Below are 23,540 nucleotides of genomic sequence, written 5' to 3' on the forward strand. Positions count from 1 at the left end.
GTCCAGCCCTGATCTATAGCAATGACTGTTGATGCATACTAACATGCAGATATTAGCCTATAAAGGGAATGTTCTCCTTTCACATAATATAGTATGAGGCAGAGGTGTCGCTAGGATCATAATACATTCAGGAATTAGCCCACACCCCCGCCCTGCCCGGGACAGAAACCTCAGGGTTTTGAATGTACATGCGGAAAATATCGATGTGCACACTAGTGGCCTACACTGGTCTACAATGTCATAATGTGCGGTATTAAAATATTTTGACTTAAACTGGATGTTATATGATAATGTCTCAATGCCTCGCTCCTATTATGTGTTCCTAACCTTTTCAGGGTCTAAGTAACGGAATTCTGCATTATATATACTATCACAGAGCAAATTCTTAAAACCACATATGTTGTTTACACTTTGGTAAAGAATGAGACAGAGGTGAAGGAGAACTTGAATAATCCAATTGTCGGATACTGACTCAAACAGACAAGCAATGAGTGACACTGAAAACAAACACAGATGATTCGATGTCTGTCATGGGCATATTTTTACCTCCAGGTCCGGTCTTGTCCTAGGGGACGAGAAAGGCATCACCCAAATCACTGAGCCCGAATGGGCGCTGAGTTTGCAAGAAAGCAGGAAAGAAGGAAAGAAGGGAGGTGGGTTGGTGGCGGGGCTACTGGTGATGTCACATCAAGGAGACAGTCATGATTGGGTCTAATTACAATTTGCAGCAGCAAATAGATAGGCTTCCTGCATGATTGGATTCAAAGTGGCTGGTGCCAAAATTCGCAGAGGTGCAGAAAACTACCGCGCTTCATACACCCTGCGCGAGGGGAGGCGGCACCACGCCAGTGAGTGTGAGCTGTCGCGCTGTGCTGAAAATACAACGGTCGCTGTGGTCGAGGTTTGCAGGAATTCCAGGGGTAATTGTGCTCACAGAGCTCTAGCGTTGAGACGCACGCACTGTTTGGTTACAAGAGTTACAGAAGGGAATATAGAGAAGTCTTACAAATCTACAGCGTCACCGAGGACTGTTTTATTTGACTAAGTGATAAGAAGAAGCAACTAACGAGAAACCTCGAACAGAACAAGTTATTCCGCGAGTTTCTCCACCGTAATTACGATGGCATCAGTTCTCGGAAACAGCACCCGCGCCTCAGGAACTCCAAACAACCAAGTCAAATGCAAGTTCAAAAGGAGAAGGAGAAGAAGGTCGAAGAGAAAAGGTAAAACACTTTTTCTAACAGTTGTGATGTTTTATATTTTTATTTTTTCTTCATGTATTTTGTTTACAGAAAGGGTGTCAAACGCAGAGGTCGCGCGCACCTTGGATGAGTCCTGTAGCGCGGAGCAATGACAACCTGGAACTGCGTAGCACGAGGTTTAGGTTCTAGACAAACAATCTGTTTGAAGGTTTCTTATATTACAGATGTCATAATTTCAGTATGTTAAAGTCTGCACATAAAAAATATCACCAGGCTCTTCATAACGCATAATCACAAATCAAAGTTGAAGTTTTCGCTTAATTCATAGAATGAATTGTTTACTTTGAATAGTTAAACGCGATTTATTATATTACTGGTACCATAAAGGTATTCGAACACGTTAAAGAAGGAAAGCATTGGGAGCGCTATCTCTGCTATGTCAATGCATTGTTTCGACAAAGAGCGCGTGACTTGAGCGCATCCATTCGCTTGTTTTTGAAGTTACCACATTACCCCCAATGGCCTTCCAGGTAGAATAATTAATATAACGCATATGAGAGAAACGATTCAATATTTTATTCATATTTGTGAAGTATAACTGTTGCCTATAAAAGTAGCTTAATCCAAAGTGGTTAACTACAAACACGTTTAAATGTATCACACGTTGGATGACTTAAAATTAGAGAATTACCCTCCAGTGTTGTAGATATTCACCAGAAGTAGGCTACTGAAAAGTGCATATAATTTATGACAGTAATAATTGTAACTACGCCCACTTTTTGAGAGGAAAATATCCTACATTCACTTAAGTTGGATTCTGTTATTTTGTTTTACAGATTTTAGAAACTGTAAATTAGCTTATTTTTATTTTCATTCAAATATATTTCATGCATCCTATCCCGGCGAAGTATTAATTAATCAAAGCATCTAGGAATGTATAAGTGTTAATTCATGATTTATTTTGTGAGATGTGGTTCACAGTATTGCTAACTGTGTGTAATGTAGCTAGACGAATCAAAATATGAGCATATTATTAGCATCCATATTTCAAATGTTATCTTAAAAATGGTCAACTAACCGCCAAAAATATTGTTAAAATATATTAAAATCATTGGTTTCAATGTGACTTATTGTCCTTATAAGGATTCATAGTGAACTACTTATTCAGTCCCATAACTATATTGATGAGGATAAGGAAAGGACATGGGTGTCTTTGAAAACAATCCAATGTGCCAGTAACTTGTTGCAAAATGAACTAACTATTTAGAATGAGTCAGAGGGGTCAGGGAAATTTAAACCAATAGTTAAACAACAGTACAATGCACAACCTTGACCTGATTCATTGTTTAGAAGGATAACATAAATTCACGCAAATAATTATAAATTATGTAAAACTGAATAGTGAAAGTAAGAGAAGGGAGATACTGTGAATATGCATTAGACTTTACAAAAGCCAAAATCAAACTGTGTCTATTTGATAGATAGACAAGCTGTTTTTAGGGAGAAAAACTGTCCTGTTTCCCTCTGACATGTTAAGTTCTGTTAAACCTGCATCCTTATCAATCCCACTGACAGCTACAGGGGCTATCTGGACTTGCTGATAGAGAAATCCATTGATCAGACTTTTTTTCTCCTCCTTTTTGCTGTCACTCTGTTTTTCTGTGTTTTTGCTTTTAAAAATTTATTCGGTGACTGAATTCAGAATAGTTTTGATTAAGTATTTTCCATGTGGTTTGATTGCTGGGAAGTCATTTTAATCTGTGGTGATTCAATTGTTTATTTATGAATTGTGAGATGTAATGGGCACTATAGGAACAAATATTTTTCCTTAACATGTAAAACCTATTGACCCCCATGCTTAGACATGGCGAAGCTATGCTGTGGTTTCTGTATTATTGTTTAGAGAAATTAATCAAATAACATATTGGGCAATAGCATCAGACAGGTGTGTTGTTTATCAATATTGTATGTTCTATAACCTAAACTTACACAGGCACATATCACAGCTTACTCTTAATTAATGCACTGCTGTATCTGGCAGGAAGGTGTTTGATAACATTCTATGTGAGTTTTTATTTTTTAAACATGGAGACACAAGGCTTTTACTTAATTTGAATGATTCTTTCTTAAACAACTGAAACTGTTCTAAAAATAATATATTATGCTGCCGGTCACCCATTTAAACTATTTCCTTCTCCAGAAATGAACCTAATAATATTTGGTCCATATTATCCGGCAGGTGTCATATTTAGCAGTAAGCCTAATCACCTGTAGCATAACTAACGTGCCGTGTAGTGACAAAAACTAAATCCAGTAGGGAATTGCCATATCACATGGGCTAATCATTTGTGCGATTAAAAACATGATATTGTGGCTGAATATGAATGACCAGGATCCCCGATGCCAAAAGTTAAACAGCCAATAGTTTTCTGTGACAAAATACTTACTTGGTACACCTGATGCATGGTACAATCCCTTTCACTGTCCTCCATGCACACAATGTCGTGTCAATATTATACTGCTTAATGGGGGGGGGGGGGGGGGTCGCAGCCTTCATCATTTGGAGTTGAAAAATAAAGTTAGGCAACCTAGCTGATAGTAGATTTTGCTGTTATTTTACTCATGTTGTTGGCCAGTGTTGTATTGGGGGAAAAAATAGGTAGTTAAACTCTGATTTCCAGTCTAGGTAAAAAATGTATTAAAAGAAAGAGTAAAGCTCCCTATGGTTTCAGCAAATTTCTTCCACTAAAGTTGGTCCAACTGTCATGCTAAAATATTAAGGTGGTTACACGCTGTTAACTTGTTTTCCCTTCACTATCACTGTTGTTGGCTCAGGAAAACTAAATGTGAGCATTCATTATACATTAGGTAATTAAAAAAAGCATCATCAAAAGTCCCGGGTCTCTGATCCCCCTGGTTCTCCTTCTGGTCATAGGTAGGACCCTGCCCTATTACACCCTGATTACTGCATTTCAAGCTATATGGATGAATTATCAAAGCATGTTCAAGTTTGTGACACCAATTGAATCCTTAATGAGATTTCATGAACACTTTGCGCTTGGTCATCAAACTACAAACAGACAATGCCGGAACATAATTTCCATAAACCGCAGATATTAATAGCCCAAGTAATTGAGACAAGAAAGACAATACATAAAATATAGTGCTGAGGCAAATGTATTTACATAATGGAAATGATAGAATTGGTTACACAACATTAAGCATTGCATATGAATATCACACAGTGGCTAACATATTAGTTCACAGCCCTTCACTATGAGATTTCAAAAAGGCTAATTCATCAGCTTTTGCTGATTTAGTCCAATATCACAGTCCATTAGGGTCAGGATGCAAATCCTTTTCTCTCTCTGTCTCCCTCTTTCTGTCTCTATACATTGACCTCTACCTTTTTCAGACCATTTTTTTTTTTTTACATTGACGAGTTAAGAAAAGGAGAGATTCTCAAGAGACATCAATTTTCAAGAGACATCACTATTATGTGTTATGGAAATTTTGAACTAAGGTACATTTGAGAAATGTCTGTCTTTCTATTGACTGGTATGTAAATCTTTACTTTGATTGTGACACACATGTCTGTATAATATCAGAGGATTATTAGGTATTTGGGCCATGTCCTCCTGCCTAGACAAAGAAGGGTGTCAGTCCTTTCTGTTCTTTAGGATCGTAGGAGAGAGGGATCTGGTATATGTCTTAGGGGTCATTCTTGATTGGTCACAATGGGTTGTGGGGTTAATCATCTGCCGACCTGGAGGTTGTCTAGATGCTTTAAGTTTCCCTTAAGAGTTGAGAAAGTTAACCACATGAGGGAAGACACCATGTCCCTTGTGTCAAGCACAGGACATGTGATAGAACAAAGGGCATGTGTTTGATTGACATGAGACCGATGGGCAACAACTTACCACACCCCTTTTTCTATGTAATAAATACGGATTGTTCATGAATGGAGTTAGAGACACCTCAGACGATTATGTGTGTGTAAGCGGTTGACGTGTCTCTCATAAAAGTCACTGTGCATAATAATTAATAAAACGGTTATAATGTACAAAGATAATTTAGTCTCTGTGTCCCTTACTCCGAGTGTCGATACATTGGAATTTCCATCACATATGTAAAATTGTGAAGTTTTCCTGAGCACTGCCTCGGCAGGTCTTACTCCCCCAACATATATTCCTTTTCAAGCAGGGCAGTGTAAAGTTGTTCTCATTCAGCTCAGCGCTCCGTTAGGATGACTCATACTGAAATTGCAGATCAATGCTTTTGAATAAGCTGAAATGGTTCAGGTTTATTCGATACATGTTTTAGTTTAGTTTTCATCTTTAATTGTAGGAAATGCCAGTTACTTTGAAATAAAAGCTGTGGCTTTACGGAATTGCTGAACATCATAAGGTATGTCAGTGAAAAGTGAACAGGGATGCAAGCACCAACTGCATAGTGAATGAACAACTTATTCAGTTGCAATTTGCTTTTGTCTGTGATCTTAAGGCAATTAGGAATTTCTGCTATGGTGAAGTTACTTGATGAAGCACATGTTGCTGGCTAATCTGTGCTTCACCACAATTGAGTGGCATTGTCTGCAGCAGCGGTATATTTCCGAGTTTGTGGCTGAGAAACCATTTCAGTGTCTGCACAGGCTTGTGAATGGTTGTTATTCAAGAGTGCGGTATTGTTTCGTCGCATTAGTAATACGGTAAATGCATGAAAATATGCTTTCAGGATGTTAGCCAGTTTAATAGTTTGCATTATGGTTATGAACTCTCTCTTTACACATGGCATTTTCTTTGCTAATGTGAGTTGAAAAATGTACTTTTTTATGCACATGGAAATGTTTTCCCAATACTTCTACTTCAGTTCTTCAATGATAATAAGCCCCTTTCCTCTCTCTGTCTCTCTCTGAGGGAACTAGTGGTTCAGCATGATAGATTAATCTAGCAAGTAATATAATACAGCACAAACGTCATAATTACTAACCTGGGAAATGTCCTGTACCTGTGCAAGCCTGTGGGAGCTACATGGTGGAGATTTATATATTTACATCGTGGTATTCATCTTCAGAGATACTTATTATAGACGTTTTAAGGTGTACAATACTGTATTGGCGTAAGGGGTGTAATCAGGTGACTGCTAACTTTTGTTTATCAAAGAGACATTGCCCTTTCCATCTGGATGATCTGACCACTGTTAATTACACAAAGACATCAGCAGTTTGTTCTAGCTGTAGTTATCATTGTTTTTGGAGATCAGGCTGAAAATCTTTGTGGGTTATTCTAATACACGTTTGTCATCTTGAGAGCTCAAACAAAAACATTTTATGGTCGTCTTGGCAAAACGGGCAATGTTTTGGGATTATCTAGACATGGCATTTGAGTTAATCTCTCACAAATGCTGCAGATTATTTTGAGATGGACTATGTTTTAAAACCCATGTGTGTATTCAAAAGGATGTAAGCAGATTTTCCCCCTCATTTCATTACATAAAAATATAATAATCTATGATTGTTCTTTTTTGGATGGCAGACTAATAAAGGAAGTACTGCCCATGTGACAACCCCCATTCCCACAAAAGAGCTTAAATAGAAAGTGGGGCAGTTGTAGTAAGATATGCTGTATCTATATAGAAAACAGTCATTTACTCACCATGTCATCCATTACACTGACCTACTGTACTGAAACATTCCTGGAAATGTAATATACATGTGAAAATAGTAGTAATATACAGTACACGGTTAACTGAAAATACGCAATTTATCTTCTGAGTGATATTATCATCATCATCCTCATCATGCGTTTGCAACCGTATACACACAGCACAACATACACCTTGTCCTCAGGCATCTTTACTATTTCTATGTGCTTTGTGAGAATTACATTCAGTTCTGTCTCATTTATCAGCTTCTGATGATAGTCTATAGAGAGTCGTAGAGTAGTACATTCCATCATTACTGTAAGCATCAGTTTCTTAGACATGCTGTGTATTTTTCACTGCTTTAATTAATCATACCACAGTGATTTAGTCAGTAGTCCCTCGGGGGACTAGTGCAATCTCTGCCACAGAAGACAAATACAATTTGCCATCTTTGTGGATATGTGACATACTCACATTGACAAATAGCTCAGACTAGTACAGTGTATAAAATTACATTTCTCATTCCACATGTTGCTTTAGGGTTTGTGTTATGTTTAGTTTTGCTGTATTTTAGAACTATAATTTAATATTATAATAGAAGATCCACTTGGGTATAATCTACATCTTTTTTATATAACATTTTCAGGTTGTCTACTCTTGTCTCTATACACATAGTAACTTGGCTCTGTTATATACATTTCTGGTCTCCTATTATTGCTATCTGGATGACACTCAACAACTTTTTTCATTCCCCCTACTGACATCCAGGTGGCGACATGCATCTCAGTTTGCTTGGCTGATATCTCCGATTGGATGTTGGCCTACTACCTCAAGCTCAACCATGAAAAGATAGGCCCTCCCCAGGAGGAAGAGCAGCTCTATGTGCTCCAAGACCTCTTCATCACAGTTGACTACAGCACAGTTTCACTCTCTGAGTGCAGAGAGCCTAGGGCATGACCCTATACGACAGTCTATAATTCTCTGCAAACATCAAAGCATTGACTCGCTCCTGCAGGTTCCTGCTCATCAACATCCTTAGAGTACAAACCTTTTTCACACAGGAAGCGTCGCAGGGCTGCGTTTCAGGCACTTACAATATTCCAAATCGGCTACCGCAACTCTCTTGGCAGAGACCCCGCTTTTGCGTTTTTCAACTTCACAAAGATCTCCAATATTATCTCACTCCTCTGTACACCGTCAAATGCCTACCCAAGTACGGCTCATGCTCAGTCCAGTCAGAGCTGTTCTTTTTCTTGGCAACCCAATGGCGGAAATCTCATGATGCTAACTTTTTTTTAAATTGACAACATGTACTTACAAAAAATGTGATTGGTGGTTATCTCAGTAGGCATTCTTAATATAAATGCACTAACTGTAAGCCACTCTGGATAACTGCCAAATGGTGAACATAGGAACATGTGTAAATATAGAAAATAATGGATTTATAAGGGAGCAATTTTTTCAATTATACTAAAATTGTGTACTAGTGCCTTGATGAAAGTCAGAAAGCACTGACTCCAAGTGTCCCATAATTTATGTAGCAAATTCTGTTAACGCAGTCCCCTACTGTGGTACTAACGGGGGCCAAGTGGGGAGGGCAACTCAGTGCTGGGTGGACGGATGGGGTGGCGGAGTTGGGTCAGTGAGTTCTGCAGTCAGCCAAGGAGATTAGCGAGTACAACGTGGGGCGATCGCAAGGCTATTAGCCAAGTGCATATGTTGACAAGCCCCTCGCAGGGCAGCACACATGAAGCCGTGGCTATGCGTGTGCATGGCAGAGTGGCTGCTGTGACCTGTTGAATGGACAGAGGACAGAATGGTGAAGAAAATATATGGACCACCAGCTACGGTGGTAAAGAGGTGGTAACTGTTCAGGTCACATTACATGAACGTTGTGGTGATATGAGCAATGTCTATGGAAGGTGAAGAAAAGAAGGAAGGGGTCGATGACCTTTTGATGTGCCACACTGACCTGACAAATGGTGTACTCTTTCCAATAAGCAATAGCCTAATGGGACTAGATATTTGCAATAAATAAGCTCTTTTCATCCCATGTACTAATGTGCTTATTCATCTTGCACATTTTCTAATGTCTGCTGTGTCACTACAGGGGAAGAAATCCGTCTCTGTAAGGAATAGTTCTTATGACCTGCATTAGTACAGCTATTAATGTAAGGGACAAACCAATGTCACAGCCACTATGGTTGGGGGGTGTGGGTTTGTACTGTAATGAGATATATTGCTGTAAGAGATGCAAACAATATTTTAGCCTTAAACAGTTCCATCATGTTTGTTTGTGTTTGTGCTGATAACCGCATTAAAATCTGTGACAAAACACCTCTGGCATTTAGCAGGTTAATGAAGGTCATCACCGATGGCAACTGTGGCATCATACATATACACACACACAAACACGCATGCCCGTGTGCCTTTGCAGCAGTCCTGATTAAGTGTAAAATATTCCTTGGTTTAGGACACCGCGTCCTTTACCACTGAACATTTAGCTGGGGAGTAAAAAAAAAGGTTATTAACATTGAATGGTGACTGTTCTCTCTGGAGAACTTGCAAGATAAAATGACCAAGGCAAGAAATAGCACAACTTTAGCAAATTATCATAATTACTAATTATCTCATAATAGCTCTATTTGGCGTCTGAGACTCGCCACTTGAATTTCTGTTTAAAGTTCAGTGAGGAAAAACAAATTTCATGCTAAAATGTCTCAATAACACAGATGAACTGCTGAGGTAATCGCTCCACTAAGGTTATAACGGGAATAAATCAAAACCTATTAAAATCAATGGGACAGGAAGAAGGAAGTTGCAACTTCCTTGTTAAGGAGCTCAGCTATTGAAATATTCATTTAATCCCTCCATCCTGTATTTATTCTGAATATTGGGGTTTCTTTTGTCATTTAAAGGATTTTGTGTAGGCAGAAGACCATACACAGAGACAGATTAACAGTTGGACAGACAGAATAGACAGACCATTGTAGTTATGTTGTAATGAAAAATATGATTTATACCCTGATAGATTTTAATAAAGAATTATATCAGAAGTAGTACTGGAGTAATTGTGTTTTTGCATCAAATATCATAAAATAGTTATGATTTACATGTATATATTGAATTTAAAGGTATTCTAAAAGCCCTCTATATATTGTCGGAGTTCAACTTGAAATAATTTCATACTTAAAACTAAATAATTTAATGTAGGCCTATGTCTCATTTTCATACTGCTTGTTAAAAAAGTAATATTATTAGCCTTTTAATGAGTGGGGCCGCTAAAAGTGGGTCAATTATATATGATTTAGCTAGGTATCACGCTTAACTTTTGGAAATACTGCCAGATACTAACTAGCATCTCACATTGTACTGGCATATTATAAATGCTTTTTAATTATGTTGATTTAGGATGATCAGTGCTTTTATCGTCAGAGTCATTCCTCATATGACTGTGTCTGGACAGTAGCCAGATATGTTTTATGTCTCCTCATGTTATTTGCGTTGAAAGGTAGCTTCACAGTTTCTATTGTGCTGCTACTGGCTGTTCTTGACAGTACATCTGATGCTAATTAATGAATGTACAGTATTCCTCAGGCAAGGTTGTTTCTGAAAAGTGTTTTAATGAGTACCTTGGACCCGATTTATATCATCTTCCCGAAAGGTTCCGCTAAACTAATGTTAACTCCTAGAAACCGTACTGTTTTAAATGTTTTCATTTGTCTGGACTTACCATACCACTTTGGGCACAGTGTATACAATATAATACAAAATGTATTGTATGTATTGTGGCGTAGTTTGTTAGACCACACTATGCTGACTGCTGACATAGCAAAGCCAACATTGATATGGCTGTTCTCATTTAGAAAATTAGGAAATTGGATGAAGCAGCTTACTGTACAGCTCCTCTACCAACAGAGTAGGGCTCCCGGTTTACAGATAAAGTTAATGAAGGACTTAAGCAGGGGATAGACAGACCAGCCTTATTACCAGAGGGGCCCAATAACAGCAGCATTTATTTCCATTAACAAGACGGAACATTTTAGAAACCCTCTCTCCTGAGGACGACTCGGGAAGTTTGAGGTCACAGGGTTGTAGCCTTGACTATGTTCCAAATTGCAACGTATTCCCAACATATAGTGCAGACATTTAGCCGGGGCCAATATGAAAATATAAAAATATATACACTCCAAATTGACCATTACTTTTTTACCCATAAATATTTGTAACTAGTAATATCTCTGGAGGTATCTTTATGCTTTTCTTTGCATAGTATGTACTATATTATTATTGACCTACACTATTTACTTTAACATAAATATTGCCATGTTGCTGGACAGTGCTTCCTGAGATGGTTAATGTAGAAGAGGAACTTGTAAGATCTGTGTGTATCTAGTGGAAAAGTTTATGGGAGATTAAGCTATTGATAATGATGAGAGCATAACCATATGAGATTTCACTCTGGCCTCATTATCCCTCACACATGCTACATTAAATAACAGTTTTGTCCCCCCCTTCCTCCCCCACCAGTCTACAGTAAATCCTCTCTCATCCATCGATTCCAACATCCTTTAGAGGCCCTTCTTGGGGACGGGCTGGGCTTATCTAACAAATCCTTTAAAAGGTCTTTAAAATATCTTGGCCTTCATTAGCTTTGTCTGATGTGAGAATCAGATTCAGTTGGCATCCCCGGTTTCTTGTTTGTGACTTGATGGGATCTTCCGAGTTGAAGCATCTTTTTTTCCCCTCAGTTATTCATGCACTCTGGTATTTATTTCATCCCTCCACTTTTAGATTTGAACAGCTTGAAGGAGGGACAGCTGATATATTTGTATTCAAACACTGTTTGAGTTCCAACTGCTCCTCCATTGCCTTGTGATACCCAAGAGAATATTTAGTTTTTCTCTGTGATAAGACCTGAGTATACATAGACTGGGATTCAGTTGAATTGTTTGCACACATCCAGTTCTTTGGCCTGGCATAGGGCACGAGGATGATCTATCTGGTAGGGATAAGACTGGAATACCATCCAGCCCTGGATGCAAATACTATTCGGAATACTTCAAATACTTTGAAAGTTCACTTTCGTCGGACTGCTATGCCAGGCAGGCGCCATTTGCGGACAATTTGGGACAATTCGGGACAATTCTATTGGTTCCGTCAAGCAAGCTCAATGAAGCACAGATAAAGTATTTGGAATGATTTCCAATAGGAGTTGACACCGTGTCGGATTCCATCCTTTCCCTTCTCCCACTCTGCCACTGCTGTTGGGAATGTGGCTGTGGATGGACTGTGGTGAAGGTTGAAGGGTATGTCATACCTGGGGCTACGAGTCCTGCCAGTCAGCCTTAAAGGACACAGTGTGTGTGTTCCAAATTGCAAGCTTTCCCATTCCAGTTAACTGCTTCTGCCCGGAGGCTTGAGTAGAGACCTGGACCACTACTTGGGGGAATAGGGTGCCATTTGGGGAGCACATGCAATCTGTTTCTCTGCATAGAAAGGAATACTATGGGTACCGTTTGCTTGGATGAACAGCCTGTTCCCCACAACAGGTTTCCTAAATTAGACATGGACTATATTAAGATCCATTTCATACTGTCACATTGGTCTGATGCGTAGGGTAACATTTGTCACTAGGTATTCACATTCACTATGTACACGTGATATACCCACAACACTGACTTTTTTGGTCAGATCCTATGATGTTTTATGCCCTGTGTATTAATTGTAAATGTTCAGGATTTCAGTGGATCACAGGAGGTGACTGGTTGTTCTGGCGTGTGTGTGTGTGTGTGTGTGTGTGTGTTTCTGACTGAATGCATTGGATAAGCTTTCACTCATCGCATAGTTTAGTAAAATCTTCATTATCGCCTAGACATGTCAATGTTTTCATATTCAGGTCTTTATCTTTTTAAGTTATTTGTTCACCTCCCATCATGGAGATGAAGCTGTAGAGGCAGGAAATTAAGTGCGTATTACCTGATGAAGTGGTCCATCACCCTCCCCCCACACACAAACACACACACACACACACATTTGTTTCTCTATAATTCTGGGTACCAGGAAAATTATTCTCTGTCGTCCCTGTCCGCTAACCCTCCAACTCTAACCGTTACCCTATCCATAACCATAATCCTGCCCTAACCTTAACCTCCGTAACCTCAATGCTATGCCTAAACTTAACCTTCCTCTGACACCTAGCCTTTAACATAACCTCTAATGTCTAAACATGAAACTAACCCCAATTATGTCCCCTGAACATATTCCCTTAACATAACCCCTTAAATGAAAGTAGGGGACCTTTGTTTGTGGGGACCAGCAGAAAAACCCTGCAAGGACCCATCTGTCAGGTTTTCCTTGCTTTGTCTGGACTTCAGGATCTATTCGATGTACATGGACACCTTCCGGCTGACTGAAGACCTTGTGTCTGTTCATTTTCAAGGAAAGGAGAGAGAAAGGAGACGCTGTAATGAGAATAGTCCGGACCATACTGAGAATAATTCTCCCCTTTACTTCCTGATGACTGGAGAAAGGCCCTCGTTGTTCTCTACTGTTATTAATAATCTGACGGAGGTTCGTTTTAATTCGGACCATCAGGAGAATTCGACTGAGACTGAGACTACAGCACACACACACTTAGAGACACAGACTCACATCCCAGAAAACATTTCCTCCAGAACTTCAGGAGCAGGTCCTCTGTTTGCTGGGATACACACAGGCTCTCGCGTGCACATGCAATTGGAAACACGCATGCATACACATACGCATGCATGCATGCATCCATATACACACACACAATGAGTGAAATCCCGACAGGTTAGGCAGCGATGAACTCTCTGCTTCAGACGCTATTATCTTGTTGTCACGTGTTCTAATCTCTACCTGCCTGTCAGTCTCAGCGTGGGCTTAAAACCACCCAGTCGCAAGACAAAGAAACCTTCACATGACACAGATGGGGACTGAAGAACACAGTGTACTGAGAGGTTCAGGCAGAAAGGTGCTATTAGGGGGGTGTTTTTTTTTATTGAAGGTGACAGAGGGGGGGAGAAGAAAGGAGAGGTTTAAATAAAACGCATCAAAGTGAGTTTTAGGTGAAAGCTAAAAAGAAGGCTAAATCTGTGGGGAAGGAAATATGGTTGCTCATTCTGTTAAATAGGCATCTCTGGATCCTCGAACTCATTCTGTTAAATAGGCATCTCTGGATCCTCGAACTCATTCTGTTAAATAGGCATCTCTGGATCCTCAAACTCATTCTGTTAAATAGGCATCTCTGGATCCTCATACTTCAAATAGCGTCTTTTCTAGTCTTCACTTTGGCATTACAACTTTACTTATCTTTTATCCAGATTTACTATAAAGAACTTGAATCTCAGTATTTCCCTCATCGCCCCCTATTCCTCTATAAATAGAATAGGACACATCTGATTTATAGCCACTGAGTTTCATTATAAGGTCCAACTCAAATTGTACTTCTGCTTTTAACCAAACCCCCCACATTAGGCAGAGAAATTAAGATGAACTGTCTTGCAGAATAGTAGATTCTGTAACCTTCAATACAGCAACCTGCCTGGTCCAATAGTGCCTGTTGGTAAATTCTAAGCACCAGGTCAGACAGACGTTACATGAGCTGGACTGATGATGAACGACCACTGAGGGAGCCCAGTTGGTGAGGACACGATGATACGTATAAACACACACGCACATCCTCCCATCCCTTTACCCCAATCCCTAAACATGACCATCTCATAAATCAAACCATTAACCTTAATATGAACCCTAATCCTATAACTTCTACTTTGAACATATCTGACAAACATCTGACCTGGCAAAATGTCCTCACTTCTCAATTTTCTTTGATTTACTATACTTTTTAGGACCTCTGGAGTACACACACACACACACATGTTTCATTGTGATAAGCAACAGGAGTGGATAGCCTTTGGCTAGGGTGGTTATACCAGATTGATTTAACTCAGACATCCTCCTTCCATTTGAACTGAATTCGCTTGAGTAGGAGGTTAAACAGAGAGAAGAAAAAGTAAGACATGTCAAATTAGCAGCTTAGCGAATCTCCTGCCAATTGTAATTCTGTCTAATTAAAAAGAGGCTAATTATAACGTGCATTACTTCAAATAAGTGTTCAGCTATAAAGTGCTGGCTGTCAGGTGTAAACAAGCCGTGCGATGGAAGACTGTAGACGAGGGAGGGAAAAATCAATCGACATCTGTTAATTTATCTCAGGCAGGAGACCAAATTGAAAAATGGATTGCGATTGCTCCTGCGTGCCACGCAATCTGCATTGTGATCAAGGAGCAATACATCACAGCACCTGCTTAGTAAACGATAATGGGCATTTCAGTGGTTGTAGCCAAGGGCCTTGTCTCGCCAATAAGGATGAAATTGACTATCTCTACAGGCCTGTGGCAACCACAGATGCATGCACGCACATATACACACACACACACACACACACAGAGTCTGGAAGAGAGCAGGTAAAATGGCTGTGGATAATGTCTAATAGTAGAGATTTAGCTAGTAGTGAACAATAGTTTTCATTATGAAGCTTTAATGAGTGAAAATTAGGGACAATAAATCCATTCAGCTACAGAGAAGCTCCCTGGGTCTGCAGTCACACTAATGATACAGAATGCAGCCCAAATGGCACCCTACCGATATAGTGCACTTATTTTGACCAGACACCTTTGGGCCCTGGTCAAAAGTAGTGCACTAAAAATAGAGGGCCATTTGGGCCAACTTCATTGCATTTCCTGCTTTTAATATTAATGGGGCCAATCCATATGTCTTTGCTCGTCTCAACAGTTTTGCTCCAACTCAAATCGAAGGGGCAGGCCAGAGAAAACCTACCTTTCAGTCATCAGACTTTCTTTGGGAAAGCCATTGTTAAAAATATAAGTGTAAGTTCACCATGTCTTCCTTTCACATACCGTGTATAAATTCACAGGTGTTCACCCTGTTCGTATGTAGCAGTAAGAGGGTCAAGTCATGCCGACGGTAAAGCCATTAAAGTGTGCTCGGTACTGAGAGTCTGAATCAGACTGTTTATCAGCATATGTACAGGACAGGCCCGAAGACAGATAACCTCCTGGACCATTACCGAAATATTGGCCTCAGGTGGCTGATAGATCATGACCTTATACTGCATCATAATGAAGCACTACATATCACACACACACACACACACACAAAACACGTTTATCCCACACAAGTAAAGATGAATCTGGTGATAAACCTGATGCTCAGCCACAGCTACCCCTTAGGGTCATAATGAAGAAAAAATACCCACACACTAAGCTGAGCTGAGGCAAAACTTTAGGTCCTGTTTTTGGCTGAGCTCACCAAAGCTACTTAAGCTCCTCAAGCTGGGTACACAAACCACACATTCACACTCCCATACACCCATTCATATTTAGTAGCTTCTGCTATTTGGATGCTCGATCGTTTTATACAGACAACAAAATGACATTTTTTTTGTATTGACGCAAATGTATGCAAATTGCCAGTGATGGTGTGTTTAGTGTATATATCACAGTAATGCTCTTTTATGTTAGTGGTGTTTTTGTTTCATCCCTAACCAAGAGCAACTGCCTAATTGTTTGTTGTCTTCCCCATGTGTCTCAAATTCTACTTGACAAGATCACAAAGCCCAAAGCGTCTTTGCAGGATTTCTCACCAGCTGGTTATTAAGCTATAAATATCCATATAAAACTAGTCTTGCTTGGCACCATCACACACTAATGAAGGGAGTCAAGTGGCGCGGCAGATATGCCCTCACGTGCACGCTGTCACAAGCCATTTAATTGAACTTCAGGAAATGGTTTCCCCATTGTTTTCTAAAAGCCTTCCTCCCTTTCATCGTTATGGCATTAATATGACTTGCTTATTGTCTCATCAGCGCTCAAGCAGAGTTTCCCGTAACGATCTGGCCCAGTCTACATTATCTTGGTTTCTTCTGGCTCATCTGTCCCAGTGTCTGAGTAGGAATGGGGGGGGGGGGGGGGGGGGTTACGGGGTTACGGGACACTTACAGTTGGTTGTTTCCACCCTACTCAGCTGACCTGGACAATATTGGTTTGGTTACACTGCCTCTGTAGTGGATCAAAGCCAGGTCAGCACAGCCCAATATGGTTGGTCACAGTAATGATAAAAAGTATATTAGCACCGCCAGGGACGTCACTAGAGATTCATGGATAGGGGGTCTAAGCCTCTTTTAGGGGGGTCTGGGCATACTCCCCCAGGGATTTTTTTAAAGTCCCCAAAATGTATTTTCATCATCTACTTTTTGGAGTATCAGCGGCTGTAAAATCTATCACAATAAGGTTATTTTTGGTCAAAGTTGGCTAAAGCTGTAACTGTCTCATACTGTAGTTTGTGTTAGACATTGGTGTAATATGACTTGCTTCAATTCTATACAAATAAATAAATTTAAGTCCATTCTGTTCACATCCATCCAGCACCAACAAAAGCCACAAACATTTCTGTAAAATGTAGCCAAAATACTTTTGGGATTTCCATGGGGATTTTATTTTGAGAAAGAGACTTGTTTGGCTGTTAATAAACATTCTGTTCCCCACATTGTAGTTCAGCAAAAAATGTTATGGCTAGGGTAAAAGTTGCATTTGGGCACTATAAGGAATTGATTAGACTTAGTGGCAAACCGTGACTATTGGAGCTAGGCCCTCAGTGGAAAAAGATCTGATGTCATGCATATAGATTGATGTCTGTGTGTACGGAGCATGACTTGAGACATTTTGCAGACCTATGTGGGAGAAGCAATTCTTTGATGACGGAGTCAAACGGTCCTATACCACGCCTCGGCTGTGGCTCACAGAAATATTGATAGCAGGAGCCACATTAGAAGAATACGGTTGTCGTTTCAAAGACACATTTGCAAAAACAGTCAAACTCAAATAGTTGCAGAATAAATTCTACCACACAACTACTGACATTATTTTAAGAACACAGATAGCATATGCTGTCAGAGAGAAAAAAGTTATTCTGTATTCGATGTCCAGCATTCAACAATAAAACAATGCACCACAACAAGAAATGTCATGTACCCAGTACTTCCAATTGCAACTTCTTTACCTTTGTTTTTACCACAGAACCAGTGATCAAAAGTTGAAATAATATTTTACATATTGGATTCAAAATGATGTGATAATCATAATGGTGTGCACACTTTGCTTTCAGCTACAGCTTGCTTTTTGTTACTAAGTCGATTCTTCTGTCCTTCTTTATGAAATTGACAATGGCGTGCTCATGTAGCTTGTCTTTGGATTTCAAATCCAAAATAGGTTATTTTTCGATTGAGATCAAAGCCGGGATTGAGACAGCCGGGCCATCGCCATCCTTACATACACTCACTGCAAAAAGCTAGCCAGTTAGCTAGGGTCAAGCTTGAGAAAACAAGATAAAGCTCACGTTAGTCATGTATACTTAGGCCCTCTAGAGGGCCTTGATGCGTCATATAATTGTCCCACCTATTACAACCATCAGCAATTTTGAAATGCATCTGCTGGTACCAAGTAAGCATTTGATCATGTCATTAATGTTTATGATGATTATTAGTGACATAAAAATGGTCGCTAGCATATCCATTTCTTTGGGGAGTTGGTTAGCAATATATCTAAAATATACGACCCCCTATTATCGGCTACCCCCCAATTATCAGCCACCTGACTATTTGTTGAATTACATTATAATTCCTTTTTATTTGTCTTACAAGTGACAGGTCGTATCTCTGAAGTGTCTGCTTGAAAGTTGTAGCTTGCTTTTTTGCCTTCCAGTAAAGGAAAAAAAGACGGATCACTTTTATATTATGTGATATCTGGTCTGTCGCTCAAGTCGAATTTCACGAATTACAACTTGTCTAAAACAATTTCCATACACAACATTTTTAAAATCTAAAAAAAAAAGAAAATGTTAACTCCATACATTTCTGTAAAAAATGTTTGTGGGCTAGCTGCAAGAGTTTATGTATTAGCAAAACGTACCTTTTGTTTTCCAGTGCATTTATATTTTGAACTTGAGTGATTTTTTTTTTTTAACTTTCAGTTCTCTGACCTCTAGAAAAGGACAATAATACGGAGACATTAGCCACTGTTTACAGAATTGAGCCGCCAAATGAACACAATTCTATACAATTTCTTTACAATTTGTAAAAAGTTTAAGATGCAATGTAATGGTTGATGAGCTCTGTCCTACAAAATGCTGGAGTTACATGGTAAAGGCAGGCCTGACCTAACCCTGTTGGGTGGCTAAGGAAAGTAGAGCAGTGTTCCGTTGTGGTTGTGGTCAGTGGCGTGGAGGGAAGCAGACGATTGAGGTGTGTGTGTTACATTCTGAGTAGCGTTACATTCTGAGAATGCATGTCTGGGTGTGTGATGTTTACATAGGTGTGTGTGTGTGTGTGTGTGTGTCCTGCAATTCCGACTGAACTGGAGAGGACAGGACGAGAGAGCAGAATCAAGACGTCCTCGATCCAAAATTTAGTGGGTCTTTTCCCATGCAGCAAGCATCCGTCGCTACAGGATGGACCTGAGGTGATCCAAGGCAGGAGACAGGGCAGGAAGAGATAGATGCAGGGAAGGAAGGCGGGGAGGAGGTCGTGAAGGGAGGTTAAGCACCGAGGTGACGAGCTGTCCCAGTTTGGACATCGACAGCATGATGGATGAAGAGAGGACGAGTGAAGGCGGGGACCGGGAAAAATAAGCGAGATGCGGTTGGCAGGAAGGCAGGAAGCCTGGTGACAGTGTGCAACGCTGAGAGCCATGACGTGTTGATTGAGCGTGGCGTGTAGAAGGTCAGAAACATCGTTTTCAAGTCAGGTTTCATCTCCCTCACCGGTAGTTCCATGCGCTGTTTCGTCTTCGACTCTGACCTAGAGGTGAATAGCAGGGGCTCATCAGATCGAAGGTGATGTCGGTCAAAAGGTCACCCAGTACAGCGGGGAGGAGAGAGGAGGAGGATCAGCTCCGGTGGTCCACAGAGTGCAATTATTTCACAGAACATTAAAGGCAGCCCAGTACAGGGACACCAGCCAGACTAGACGGCCTGTGCTTAACATGGCCCTGATTACGGCGGAGGGAAAGCATGGGAAGACCGAGCTAGAGAGAGGTGAGGAGATTATGAGTCCCTTTGTTCTCCCATGTCAGCTCAATAAGACAGTGGTAGACAGAGGCAGAGAGGGAAGGCAAGCTTATGATGACGGGATTAAGTCTGGTTCGTTTGAGACCAATTGCCGGTTTGAGAGCGGTGCCAGGGAGAGAAGAGGAGAGAGGAGGGATGTTACAAGACCGCGAGTGTCAGTGATTATTAGGGGGTAGGATGGCTTGGAGTAGGAGGCGGTGCAGCACCGAAAGACTAAAGCGTCGCTGTGGCGCCGTGCCTCGTCTCGGCTTCAGCGTGTCAACCCCAGAACAGCTTCAGCTGGCTTTGCTGGTGGCTGGCTGGCTCCTGCCATTGCAAAGTGGCTGTACTGCTGTTTCAGGGGCTGTGGCACTGCCGCCCGATTTCCCCCATGTACCACTGTGAGGGCTGTGTGGTAATGAACGGCCCGGTAGTCACATTGTTGCACTGTACCTAGGTGGGTGTAGTGTGTACGTGGGAGTGGTGAGGGTGATTTTGTCTGCCCATTAATAGAATCACAAGGCAAAGTCAGAAGCATATGTCACATCATTAATTCAGCGGCTGCGGTCTTGGAATGTCTTGCGGAATGTCATACGCTGCAAGCCGCTAGCTCCAAACGGAATTCCCCCGACTCTGTAGTGGAATGTAAAATGGAGCGTCAGTAGAATCAGAGAGAAAGCGGTAAGTGACATTATGGAACAGATGTTTGCTGGAATGTTGACTTCTTCGGTGGCCCTGTGTGTTTGACATTGCCAACCTCCGGTGTGTTGACTGACAGAACCTGAAAGAAAAATCCACACACCTAGAGAGACACGAGAAAAGCAGTTTTGCTGTGTTGGTCGGACTAAGTGGAGAGACAGTCTGGCAGCGCGGCAGTCGAGTTCGACGTGGCAGAAAGTGGGACAGCACCACAGCTGTGTTAACGTGTCAGGGGACCCCCAGATTGGTGTCACTGTATCTCATTGTCAGAAAGGGAGAGAAGACATAAAGAGATGGGAAACATAAGTGAACGAGAGAAAGACCTTGTTGTGCCTTGTTGCAATGATTGACGTTGCCTGATAGAGGAGAGGAAAGAAGAGAAAGAAGACAGAGAGGTGGACTGTGTCTTTGTGTCCGTCATTAAGGTGCAGGTAAACACTAGCTGATGTTGGGTCTGACTGTAGGTGCGACGCCTGCCTCTGAGGTGCTATTGGCCCCACGACCTGCTGCCTGTGGCCTGTCAGTCAAACAGGAGAGTGAGAGAACAACGGACAGAGAGAGAAAATGAGAGAGAGAGGAGAGGGAAAACGAGACGCAGAAAAGAAAACCACTGTTCATTCCCATGATCCCAATAGACATGTGGAACCAAGTAGTCTGATCAGCCTGCTGCCAGGCCTTTCTGACTGGCTGACTGACTGGTTGCTTTGAGGCCTTCTTCAGCTCAGCATGGAACAAGGAACAAACAGTGGAAGCTAGCTAGAACATCAAATATGTGATGTTTGTATGATGTACATTCCTAGAGGGGCTGTATATAAGCTTTGGTTGTGTTATGTAGGGGTGGTATCATCTAGTTCTATTACTGCAGACACTCTTTTTACAAGTAACTCAGAGAATGTAAACCCCAATGTGCTGTCATCATTCAACTTTTAAAGAAAACCCTTTGCATTTAAAGCCCATCACAACATCAAAGTGATCACTTTATTATTATTATTATTATTATTATTATCTAACTTTCTAAATGGAGAAGGGTCTGGCTTTAGACGGGGAGTGTCAGCCTGGGCACTGTGGGCTGGTGGGTGGGGCTTGGGCACTGTGGGCTGGTGGGCGGGGCTTGGGCATGGTGGGCTGGTGGGTGGGACTTGGGCTCTGTAGGGCTTTTGATTGGGCTTATAACTGCTGTTAAATCAAATGTCTTTTGCTACTGATTTAATTAACTTTTTCACTGTTTTCAAGTTATTTTATAAACAATAACTGGAATTTGTATAGCAAACAATTTAAGTTATAACAGACATTTTGTTTCTGACAAAATACATTTGGTGTGTGTTTATAAAGCCCAACAATTATTTTTTTTTATTTTTTTCATAAGAATGCAATTTGCACTAATTTACACTAATTGCAATTTAGTGTACAGGTGTGGGAAATTCACCTATTAATTGTCATTTTCACCTGTGTGTCACCTTGTGTATGTACATTTTTGATCAAGGCCATTTGGGTGATTTCTGCTCCTAACACTAGAGAATTATCATTATTTTTTACTTCTCAACTATCAAGACGCTATTTTACAAACTCAATAAAAATACTGCTTGAACCACTACAGCCACATAAAACGGCACAGACAAACGCGTACCAGCAAATGTCAATCAGCAGATGTTTTTACATGAGCAGATGTTACATGTTTTTTGTAGAAAGGTCAGTCCAAAATAAAATGCATTCAACCCAGGAACTTGTTAGCTACGCTACATAGTTTACCATCAGTATAATACCATCACTTTTTCTTCTTTTTTCTGTCTTCTTTAGCAAAAAAATGTATTCATTACATAACATGATTTGTTCGATTATAAATATTTACCTAACATAATTCAAGTATCTACGTATGTTTACTTAATTTTTTCGTCTGTATTATTTTACAATATTACAGGTTCTCAAAACTGATACTGTAATACGAAGCTAACTAACTAATTCTGTAATGTGCCTGTAACACGTTAACTCAGTTGAGCCCACAGTGTCCAAGCCCCGCCCACCAGCCCACAATGTCCAAGCCCCACCCACCAGCCCAGAGTGGCCTGTCTAGACCCTTTTGTCAAAATCACCTAAGCCATGTAAGCTGGAACAGCCATTTCAATAGAGAAATTCTAAACTATGTGATTTAAAAATATGATGTTGATCTTTCAAATCCATGAGAGCAGTCGTGCGAATATCACTGATAGTAAAAACTATTCCCAAAAAATTAAACTGCCGCAGAGTATCCTGTGAAAAAAGTACATTTTTCACAAAATTTTTCAGCTCCTCATTAAAATTTTAAGAAAATTGTTTTTATTTACTTTTACTTCATAGACTTGTTAAATTAAACCTGCCTTGGGGTTAACTCTGTTCTCAGACAAGATGACTGTTTAATTCTTTACTGATGCATGAATACATCACATAGTGTACCTACTTCACAGTGAGCATTGTTATTTCAACTATGTGGATTCCCCATAGAGCCTCTGTTGGCTCTTCAGCCTATCCATGTATGACGTGTGTTATCTTCAGTGAGATAAACAAACAGAAACGCATAGAGTGTTCAGTTATCATCCAGCGAAGCACTGAAAGCAGATACCGTGGGACATTGGAAATGTGGGGACATTGTCACAGTGAGTGTTATTCTCTGTGTGGCTGGTGTAGCTCTGAGTGAAATCCTCTGTTGAGAACTGCTGTAAGGTGTTGGGTAGCAGAGGGTGAGTGATGGAGGATCTGAATCACATTGACTGTATGCTGGATATATTGGACAGCTGAGGTGATGACAGATAAACTGGACCCAAGAGAACGAGAGAGAGAGAGAGAGAGAGAGAGAGAGAAAGAGAAGGGGGA

At 40.6% G+C, this 23,540-nt stretch overlaps 1 protein-coding gene across 2 annotated transcripts in view; it reads left to right on the forward strand.

The window, feature by feature from the left end:
- The first annotated feature begins 785 nt into the window (after window positions 1-785).
- adarb2 (adenosine deaminase RNA specific B2 (inactive)) overlaps window positions 786-23,540 on the forward strand; it is a 174,171-nt gene continuing 151,416 nt past the window's right edge. For both annotated transcript variants that reach the window (XM_020041575.3, XM_020041576.3), the window contains exon 1: window positions 786-1,223. In XM_020041575.3, the coding sequence (XP_019897134.2) occupies window positions 1,121-1,223 (103 nt within the window). In that variant the 5' untranslated portion in view covers window positions 786-1,120. The remainder of the gene's footprint in view (window positions 1,224-23,540) is intronic.

The sequence above is a fragment of the Esox lucius genome, chromosome 21 (genome assembly GCF_011004845.1).
Source record: "Esox lucius isolate fEsoLuc1 chromosome 21, fEsoLuc1.pri, whole genome shotgun sequence".
Taxonomy (NCBI): Eukaryota; Metazoa; Chordata; class Actinopteri; order Esociformes; family Esocidae; genus Esox; species Esox lucius.